At 35.6% G+C, this 10,646-nt stretch overlaps 2 protein-coding genes across 2 annotated transcripts; one reads left to right on the forward strand and one right to left on the reverse strand.

The window, feature by feature from the left end:
* The first annotated feature begins 615 nt into the window (after window positions 1-615).
* On the forward strand, window positions 616-2,548 carry LOC107958285 (peroxisomal membrane protein PMP22). The gene is made up of 7 exons (XM_016894001.2): window positions 616-774; window positions 858-956; window positions 1,355-1,456; window positions 1,618-1,693; window positions 1,952-2,022; window positions 2,144-2,229; window positions 2,330-2,548. Exons 1-7 carry the CDS (start codon window positions 703-705, stop codon window positions 2,397-2,399), a joined length of 576 nt encoding a protein of 191 aa, XP_016749490.1. The 5' UTR covers window positions 616-702; the 3' UTR covers window positions 2,400-2,548.
* Window positions 2,549-5,220: 2,672 nt separating this feature from the next.
* On the reverse strand, window positions 5,221-7,073 carry LOC107958286 (mitogen-activated protein kinase kinase kinase 18). Its single transcript, XM_016894002.2, has one exon. The coding sequence runs from the start codon at window positions 6,614-6,616 to the stop codon at window positions 5,261-5,263; it is 1,356 nt and encodes a 451-aa protein (XP_016749491.1). The 5' UTR covers window positions 6,617-7,073; the 3' UTR covers window positions 5,221-5,260.
* Between the last annotated feature and the right edge of the window lie 3,573 nt (window positions 7,074-10,646).

Genomic DNA, 10,646 nt, shown 5'->3' on the forward strand with positions numbered 1-10,646 from the left:
ATTCCAAGTTCTAATACTTTTTGAATTTTGAAATTTCAATCTTGATGTTACAGACCGTCGTTAATCCATAAACTGTATTTTTAATGAGTAATATGTGGAAATAACAAGCTGACATGACATTACAGATATGGTAATATGTTTGCCTGATCAGATTTTGAAAATAACAAAACTTAACTGAATGAATTTAACAATTATCGTTTGGTGAGGATTGAAATTTTAAAATTAAAAAATACAAGGACTAAAAATAACCAAATTAAAATATGAAAAACTAAATCTATAACTTTTGTAAAATACAGGAACTAATAGCAGAATTTAACCAAAAAATAATGTTGATTATTTGGTATGGTGGTTGGGCTCTACTAAAAGTTAGGGTATTGAGGTCTAAATTTATAGTGGGAGTGGGCTATAGTAGTACAAACAAATAAATATAGAGAAAAGTTAACTTTAAGTGTCATTAAACATTCTTAAATCATTGTGCTTTTTGATATTCCAAAAATGCCCGTGGCCGTACCTAAAGAATATCGAACCAAAACAGCCCCAACGCTGAAGGACAAAATGGAGAAACTGAATATGCGAAGTAAAATTCCGAACCGTTAATATTAATTAATCGTAGATTTTATAGTAACAAACACGTTGGCTCGTACGTTATCATTCGTTTACTTTTGTTGGAAAATATCAGCTGAAAACACTGAACTGAAGAAAATGGGTTCGATAGCAAAGAAGGGATTGCAGAAATACTTGTTACAGCTTCAACATCACCCTTTGAGAACCAAGGTTTGCTTTTGTTTTGGCTTTTTATCTTTCTTTTTTGATTTGTGGATTAAGAAATTGAACAAAATTGAGGAAAATCGGTGCAGGCAATTACGGCTGCGGTTTTGTCAGGGATTAGTGACACTGTTTCTCAGAAGCTTTCTGGAATACCCAAACTTCAGCTGAGACGGATTCTTCTCAAAATGGTGAAAGATCCTCTCTTTGTTTTGTTTCTCGTTGACTTCATTTTATAGCTTACTTGTATTCAACTTGGTTGATTGCTTGCTATTGTTTCTGCTTCCTCTTTTGTGGCTATGATTTAACACGATTGAAAGGATGGGTAGAAGCCAAGTTCACCTTACAGCTGGAGATGTTTATAGAAATGGGTAAATTGTGTAATGCAACCACAGTTATCTTGAGTCTTATTAAGAGATGCTTTTAGGAAATTTCGGTAAATTTAGAAAGTAACTGGGATTTGGGGATTTTTCTATGTAGCACTAGGGAGTTGCTAATGAGAGGAAGGAGAGATTTTGTGATGTTATGAGTTCATCAGAAGGTAAAATATGTATTCATCGTCATCTAACACTGTGTTTACCATATGCAGCTCTTTGGATTTGCTTATCTTGGACCATTTGGTCATTACATGTATATGCTACTGGATAAAATCTTCAAGGGGAAGAGAGACTCCAAAACTGTTGCCAAGAAGGTATTTTACACACTCAGTTTATGTCACCAGTTGTCCAATAGAATTCACTTTTAAATTCCATTGATTCAAATTTGGGGGTCATATTGAATTCAATATATCAACTTGGTTCTTCTTGCCAAGATCCATAGGGAAGGGTCTAATGCTGAATAAAATCATATCAGGTGGTGCTGGAACAGTTGACAAGTTCTCCTTGCAACAACTTGCTTTTCATGATTTACTATGGGGTGGTTGTTGAGGGTAAGTGGTGTTAGCTTACGAACGTATTCTTCGGGGGGCAATGAGACCAAACCTAAATTACTTCTCTTGGAAATAACTTATTTTGATGATAGTTTAATATTTGTAGTGAACTCTTTCTAAAAAGGAAAGCTATATGTCAAAGTACTAGTTAATATTTAAAGAAGGGCAATTGAACATGATTTAGTTTCCTTGCTTCCTCTTTGTATACAATAAGAATAGCTTCTTTATCTTTCCTTTTTCTTTCTAGTTTAAATGCAGGAAGACCCTGGATGCATGTGAAAACTAGGATCAAGCAGGAGTATCCGAAAGTACAGATGACTGCATGGACGGTATCACTTTGTTTCCCACTTTGAGTTCTAATAAAGTAATAGTTTATCTGTATCTATGTGACAAAGAGGAGACCTCTGCCCTTACATATATACCTTAGAACCTACCTGAATGAAATTGCAGTTCTGGCCTGTTGTGGGATGGATAAATCACCAGTACGTGCCATTGCAGTTCCGTGTCATTTTTAGTAGCCTCGTTGCATTTTGCTGGTAAATACTTTGTTTCTTTCCCACTTTACTTCCTCCAATGAAAATATATACATAGTTACTCATAGGGTGATTTTTTATTCCTTCAAAATTCATTTTTCAGGGGAATATTTCTGAACCTACGGGCAAGAGCTATGACATTGCCCAAGACTGCATTGCCAAAGAGTAACTGAATAATTGAAATCCTTCGATTCATTTAGATCTATTTAATAATAGCATATCAAAATTCCATATCATAGACTCATTTTAAGTAGTTTGAAGCTTGTTTTGTGCAACCATGAATTAATTATTAATGTTTTATCTTACCTGGAGTGTTTCATTATTAGCTCGATATTGAGTTCTGTCTTACCTAAGCAGTAAAATTTCATAATCTGCCTTTTTCTCCTCAATTTTTCATGCTACTACAGAATAATTAATTGAAATGGCATGGTGATGATATTGTCGCCTAATATCATTACATTTGCTAGGAAACCAGTTAGTATCCATTGCATTCCAGAGGTGGTAATCTGTAATTTATCTTGAGGCATCCCTGTGTACGACGTTGGGACATTCATGCTTTAAAACATGATAGCTAGCCACAAGAGGACGTGAATATCGGCAAGTCTTGGTTTTATGTTGGAACTGCACCGGCTTTAGCATTTGATTGGAATCCCAGCTTCAGGTTCAACGTTATGTAGTGACTCACTTTTGACCTAGCAAACAACTGGCTCTTTCATATGCATGTATTCATGGCATACCGTAGATGACAGATGCTGCCTGTTCCAGAGTGAAGAAAATAATTCTTTATATTGGAAGATGCAATTGGTCATCTTTCAACAAATTTTTGCAACCTCGTGATAATTGGGACATGTCAAGTAAAATGTAAGTTTTGGTCCGAAATGGAAAGTGTTGAGAAAAGAATATGAAAGGAACTTGAGAGACAAATGAGGTCTCTGGATAAAAAAAAATATATATGAAGGGAATGCAAGAGTATTTTGGTAACTTTGGTCAGCATGAAAAATAAGGGTAATTCAAGCAAGGAGAGATTTTGTCAAGATTCGACAGCACTAACTAAAACAATGATCTGATTGTGAAGTATATACTGAACTTTCCCATGGAAACGATTAGCATACAATTAAATAAGATTTGGCGTGAATTCAGCGCATATCAATTTAAAGATTATATTTGGATTTTTCAGAATTCTAATATCCCAGAACACTTGTTGAATCCACATAGAGGGAATTAATTTATGGTGCACAGCATGAAAATTGTGACTAAATTACCATTAAAAGTGTACTACTACATAGGTTAGACGTGATTTTGGTAGTTCCGGAGTGTAGACATGTTAAGGGTTATTGCCGTTGAAACTTGAAAGTCAGCAGTAGGAACCCCAGGTGCAAAGATCCAGCAGTTTGGTTTCAGATGACCAGCGGCCTAATTTAAGCCTGGAACTCCTCTTGTTCAAACCTTGCAGTTTCAAATATTAGACTTTTTCTACTCTTTGTTGTACCAATGAAATGCGACCTGTTATGAAATATAAATACAATTCATTCCTCTCAAAGCCAATTCAGCCCAATACAGCAGCCATGGCATATATTGAACTCTCATGCAGCGTAGCAGGTGCATTGGCAGATTTTTTGGCTAAAAACCGTAATTTTTGCACCACCAGCATTAAGGAATCACTACAGCACCAAAATTACAAAGAAACATCAGCTGACATAGTTAAAAGGCAGTGTAAAGGCAGTGTATTTACAAACTACCACCTGCCTCCCCTGTTTACAGCCCAGATAATAATAAACACTGACAACATCGGGACCAAAAAAGAGAACAGATCACAAACACTGGCTAAGAATACAACTGTTACAGACCAACACGAAGTCCATAGACAAAGCATATTACCCACCAGGAATTGAAAAACGTAGAAAAATCAATACCGGATTTAGCGAGATTGTCAGCCATTCGATTAGCTTCACGAGAGATCTTTAACCATGATGAAGAAAGATGGCCCATAGCTTAGTGACATTAGGATTGTTGCTATTAAAAGGGCACCAGAACAACCCCACCACCCTATTATCATTGCCTGCGTAGTATCCCCACAACAAGCGTTACCAGTGCCATTCGCCACCCCATCCGTATTAAACTTTAGCCAACCCCTAAGGGGAGGATCCCAATAAACGGTGCTCAGTAACTTAGAAGCCATACCGCTAGTGATGGTACCCAGATAAATCCACCACCCTTCACTATCAGTCTATCACGGACCTCCTTGTTCTCAATAGCCTTAACCCATTCAAGGGCTCTTAGCTTAACCAGAAACAGCAACTCACCACTAGAGGCATCTTTATTCTCAAACACCCTTCGATCGAAGCTCAACCAAATAGTCCATAGTGAACTCCATCACGGGCCAAATTTGGAAATTTAGAATAGTACTGTTTGAGATGTATTGTAGCAACGCTGGCTTCTTTAAGATTATTGAAGAAAGCATAATGTCAAACGCCAATGAAAAAAGGTGTTGAGAGAGGAGACAATGGAGAAATTCTTGAAATGAAGGGAGCTTTGCAGCTAGGAAGGAGCCTATCAGAGCTCAAGCATCTCGCAGACACAAAACAAAGAAGCAACTGAGGAATTTGCTAGCTAGCTAGTTTGATAGTCTAATAAAAGTTTTCTTCTTGTACAAAATATTTTCTAACATGATGAATTAAATATTTGTCTACATAAACAAATTATCAGTCTAGGAAATTTGTGGTTAGACAATTAAGCCATGCAGATTATACTACAACGATTCGCCTGCTTGTCCATACTTCGAATGTATGATCAGATGGAGAATATGAAGTTCTCGTTTCACATGGCGAAGGCAAAAATAAAAATGAAATTGATAAATATTCGAGTTTCATTTCACCCGTGAGCTAACATGGTGGAAAAAACAATTATAGATGATGGAGAGACGTACGGTAGTTGATGAGCATGTATAACTGTAGGGTAAAATCAAATGATCTGACCAAACACGAATGTCTATGAAAATTTATAAGTTCTCAAAATCTTGGATTTATTGTCTATTTCAGTTACTTTCTTCGAACATACTTATAAAACTCAAATTCATTAAAAGAGACCGAAAAGCAGTAAAAATCGGATTAATAAAATAATTATTATTAGAGTAATTTAAATTTATACATAAGATGTAAATCATATATCTACTAGCTGCAAAAGAACCCGTTTTACTCCTGCTCTCAACACTATCACTGTTAGTGATCCTAGTATTTTGCCTCCTAATCTTTGTGAGAAAGCAATCAACGAGTATCTCAAAATCCTCGCTCGTCCTACTCGTGTATCCTCCACAACTGCTTGTGGGTTCATCGGCACGTAAAAGGTTACTGTCCTGTCTGCTAGTGCTAGGCAGTTTTTCTACTTCCAAATTGCTATTGCTTCTCACTGTCAGCCAATTTTCATCGCATTCCCAGTTGGGTATTTTTGAAGACAAAACAAGATTGTCTTCACCCAATTGTCGTAGCCTTTCCATGATAGGCTTGTTGGAAGGAATATGAACTGTCTCTAACTCTTCCATGGAATCCCATATGTTTGGATGCAATACGTTGTTGGGTGTCTCCGATTTAGAACCGTCAGTTTCCTTCACCGGGAACTTCGATTCCGCTACAAAATCGTGTGAAAGAAGTTGTGTTGCCGACCATCTGTCGGCGGGGTCTCTCCTCAAACACTTGCTTAAGAAATCCTGTGCCTGATTCGAAATGTTGGTTGGTATTTCCGGCACATCACTCGAGAATCCGATCCTGTACAATGCAGAAACAGGATCACTGACGTCAGGCCATGGTGATCGTCCGGCGGCCATCTCGATGACCGTACACCCAAGTGCCCACACGTCAGCCGAGCACCCTTGTTGCTCGCCGCGTGCCACCTCTGGCGCCATGTAAACAGGGGTACCAGCAATGGACCAAGAGGCACTCGACGCCTCATCAGCTCGCCTAGCGCAACCCAAGTCAGCGATTTTCACCCCGTCATCTGTAACCAAAACATTCTGGCCCTTGATGTCACAATGCACTATCCCTCGACAGTGCAGGAATTCAAGGCCAAGTAAAATCCCACGAGTGTACGATCGAACCGTGGCCTCCTCAAGGTAACCACCGTGCTTTTGGATTGCATCCATGACGGTGCCTCTAGGGGCATATTCCAGGAAAAGATTGTATAGAAGTTTACCATTCTCGGATGAAATGTCACACCCTTTATATCCTACGACATGAGGGCAGCTTAACGTAGACAGAATCCTCTGTTCCTTTCTGAGAGATTCTGACAGCGAAAGCTCAGAGGACTTAACAGCAAATACACGGGATTGGTCAACAGTGGCGACACAAACGGTGGCAGTGGAGCCGCGGCCAATGGTTCTACCGCGGGTCCAATCCATTTGAGAGGTGGAAAAGCTTGGAAAGGAATGTGAAAATTGAGTTTCAGTTTGGAGAGTCGAATAGTTCGGCGAGTTGGGTACCAAGCATTTATATACAAAATTTGAGGCTTTACTCTTTAGTTTGGTAAAGGTTTGGCTTTAATGCAAAAAGGAAAAAGAATGCTTCTTAACAGCACCATGTTGGAGGTTTGTGACCAATGGGGCGGCCGCCGTTTCTTTCTATCTTGAGACCAGAGCATTCCACGTGGCAAAAGAAGATTGGATTAAATGCTTTTGCGGGTTGCTTACTTGGTTAGCTAGCTTAGCCACGAATCATACTGTTGTGTTCTCACATGAGCCGCATGCTTAGGGTGCGGTGCTAGTTCGTTGGGACAATGAGAGGTCCCTTGTAAATGGTATATTCCTAGCTTTAATTAGTTGTGTTCTAAGTTTTTAACACTAATTAATTACTTCAATTTAATCCATAGTACTTCATAGACCAGCTGTTTAATTAAGGAAACTCTTACTTGTGCTATTATATCTCAACGGTTCATGAACTAGTTAAGTTATATACTTATTTAGGGTTCTATTCACCCTTTGCGCAAAGTAGATAGTTTGAAAAAGTTGCATGCAATGGCTACTTGTCAAAAAAAAGAACATGATCTAAGCGCCTAACAGAACACTCAACAATCAGACGATGGATAACTGATTCTTGCATCCACCATAAAAGGAACATTGTTACCTAAACTAGTAGATATGGTTAGTTCCAGTTCTTGGATTTATTATGGGTGCAAGACAAGGCAAAAGGATTGGTGCAGTTGGAATTTAGTTGAGAGAAGGGAAGACAGAAACCTAATAAACCCAACCGATCTGCCCAACTCATATTTTTTCACAAACCCAACCTTCCTTGTCATAACTTGGTTGGTTGGTTGGTTGGTCAGCTGGTTATGAACCTTTTTCATTGTAATTGCTTTTGTTAGACCCCTTTTTGACGCATTGCGTGGCTGATTTTTGTGGCATCTTCAAAATGACGTCCTTTTCAAGTAAAACCCAATCAGAGTGTTTGCTTTTTTCTTTCTTCATGTGGCAGCCACCATTTAAATTCCTTTCTGCTTATTGGTTAATTCAGCTTTCGGTAAAAAATAAAGGTTGGGAAGCCACTCTGGTTTTGTCACTTTTCTTGTCATTGCCTACATATATTGTTTTGCATGCCTTATCGCCAATGCTTAATTGATTGTTGCAATCATACGAGTTACTTTTGTTTTTTTCCTTGGCACATACTTGTTCGTTAAGTGTTCACAATCGAAGTTTCTAAGGAATGTAAAGCTTCCCATTGTCATTTGCCATATGCCAAGTAAATGCTACTTTTCTACCATATTAAACCAGGGTTGGTGAAACGGAGCAAGGACTCAAATTTTTACAGCACGACAGGATTTTAGGTTGAGACCAGTGGCTACATACTTCCACCATCTTTATGAAGTTGTAATAACACCATATTGGGTGATGGACAACATTAAGAACTCAGGTCCCACATGGTAGATCTTTTAATAGTAATGGCAGCTCACCGTGGAGTTGGAGAAGGAAACAAGACTGCACGCATACTTTATTGCAAGTGTTTGGCATCTTAATTTTTCATATCTGGGTTGTTGAAAGTTGAGTTAAAAACCAAACACAAATTAAGTAAATGATATTTATTACAGGATGTAAGATTATGTTTCGTGATAGTATGTCACATTGCTTTCTTTGGTTCATATGGGTGATATATTTGGTGTATTACATTGCCTTACTTGGTTTATTTGAATGAACATAATATCAGGTGTTTGGCGGTAAAAGTACCATGAAAGTTCTTTTATTAAGAGTCAAATTGTATTTTATCGTTCTATTAAAAATGGGTAAATTAGTTCTTATATGTTAAATCAATTAGTACTTTGTTCCATTTAGACTATTAAAATCTAGTCACTACATGTCAGAATAATGTGCACTTGATACGCCAGATGTAATTGGTTGGTTATTCTGTCAACCATTCCAATTTTTAACAATAGAAATGTATGAAATTTTTAACACAATGGATCAATTTGCTCTTTGATCTAAGATATAAGGACTAATTTGCCTATTTTTTTAGTAAAAGGAGCAAAATGCAATTTGACTCTTAAAAGAGGGCTTCCATAATACTTTCACCAGTTTTTGGTTGAAGGAATATAAGACTAAATAAGAGTATATTTTACTAAATTATTATTGTAATAAAATATCTTTTAAAAAAGTTTTTTTCTTTTAATATTTTTTAATTTCATTTTTCATAAAATTATTATCAATTATTATAATTCTTATTTTTTATTACAAATTATATATTAAAAAAATAAAAATATGATGTTGAATTAAATTTATAAATCACAAACATGCTAATTCCTAAAAAGTGATTGTATCATCAATAATAATTGCAATGATAATTAATATGCTAATAAATAAAACATTAGAGTAAATAATTATAATTTCAAAGTATGGGACTTTCTAGTTCACTATTAAGAAAATATTTTTGTTTTTAATTTTAATTAAATTTTATTTTGATTTTTTTGTCTAAACTGATTAAAATAATCAAAACAAAGGATAAATTAGTTTAAATTTTAAAATTTAAAATTAAAATAAGTTACAATAAGATTACACATTGTATTGTGACATATTGACATTATTTAAGAATTTAAAATTAAGAGATGGTTGAAACTTTGAAAATCTAAATGTTCGTTTGTTTGTCAGTAAAATATTTTTCGTAAAATATTTTCATTATTTTATGGTGCTTATTTAGCGGAAAATAAATTTTCAAAAGAAAACATTCTCTAAAACACAAGTTAAACCAATACTTTCTTAAGGAAAATGTCTTCTTGATGTTTATCCCATAAGACATGTTCCCTTCTCCTCTTCACTCTCATCAATTAGTTGAATAACAGTCGTTCTCCCTTCCTTGTCATCTCTCTTTGTCGGTCTCCGCCTCTCCTCTTCATCTTTATTCGCTGGCCTCACTTCCTCATCTCTGTTGGTCTACCGTTGTCTTACCAAGTCTTCGTTTCTTATCTGCATTTCGAAAGCTTAAAACTAACATTCGATAAGCTTATTATAAAATGTAACATCATGGATCATAATATAAAATTGGATAGGATTAAAAGTATCATTTGCATACAACATATGCAACACTAAGAGCTCAAATGCCCAATAACAGTTTATTTTATTATTATCGTCTTTGTTAAGGTAAGCCTATATGTCCATGTGAACCTGAACTTCTCTATGGTCCATCAAGTATCAACAAAGGCCCTTTTGCATCACTTGGGCTCATATTTATATTTGTTTTGCCCCCACCTCTAAATTATATATATATATGGGTAGCTGGTTGATACTTGAAAATGAATGAACACTCTTTTTACGTTTCCCATTCAATAAATATTTGTGAAATTAGGTCATGGCTGATTTAATTAGAGACTAGGTTCAATGAAGAAGGGTATGGAAGAAATTAGAAACCTTGAAATTTGACGAATAACCAGAACTGTCATCGAAAAAGACAGATCATGTTTTAAAATAAAATCCTGTGAAATTTATTCCCTATTTGTCAAACATATACACCTTTTTTTTAATATATTTCTTGGCCCCAATTTAAATCGTCAAATGTAAAAGCTATCTAGGGAGAAGTTACATTGACAAGATGGGATGAGTTGAAAAGGCTGTGAAACCAGCATTAGCTGTGACGAATCATTATACTCTCTGTGTAAATTTTATTCACTTCTCCCATACAAATTTAAGGCCAATAATCAAAATGTGACATTCAATTTCGAAGAAAAAGTTTACCGGAGAAATCTTTGGATAATAATAAATTAATTATTTTTTTTAAAATATTTACTGTTAAAAATTAACATAATTGACAGAATAATTAAACGTATAATTTTTATAGATAAATAGGTAAATTCTTAATTAAAAAATTAATTTAATTTTTTTTAATTTAACGTGCAATAACTAATTTATTAATTTATTAATATAAATATAGTACAAGTCCTCTTTGAAACATTTA

The sequence above is a fragment of the Gossypium hirsutum genome, chromosome A05 (assembly GCF_007990345.1).
Source record: "Gossypium hirsutum isolate 1008001.06 chromosome A05, Gossypium_hirsutum_v2.1, whole genome shotgun sequence".
Taxonomy (NCBI): Eukaryota; Viridiplantae; Streptophyta; class Magnoliopsida; order Malvales; family Malvaceae; genus Gossypium; species Gossypium hirsutum.

What these genes read in the sequence shown, in the direction of transcription:
- LOC107958285 (XM_016894001.2), top strand. Translation starts at nt 703, where the DNA reads ATGGGTTCGATAGCAAAGAAGGGATTGCAGAAATACTTGTTACAGCTT. An exon ending in TACAGATGACTGCATGGACG is followed by an intron (nt 2,023 to 2,143) that starts GTATCACTTTGT and finishes ATGAAATTGCAG; the next exon opens with TTCTGGCCTGTTGTGGGATG. An exon ending in AGCCTCGTTGCATTTTGCTG is followed by an intron (nt 2,230 to 2,329) that starts GTAAATACTTTG and finishes TTCATTTTTCAG; the next exon opens with GGGAATATTTCTGAACCTAC.
- LOC107958286 (XM_016894002.2), bottom strand. Translation starts at nt 6,616, where the DNA reads ATGGATTGGACCCGCGGTAGAACCATTGGCCGCGGCTCCACTGCCACC.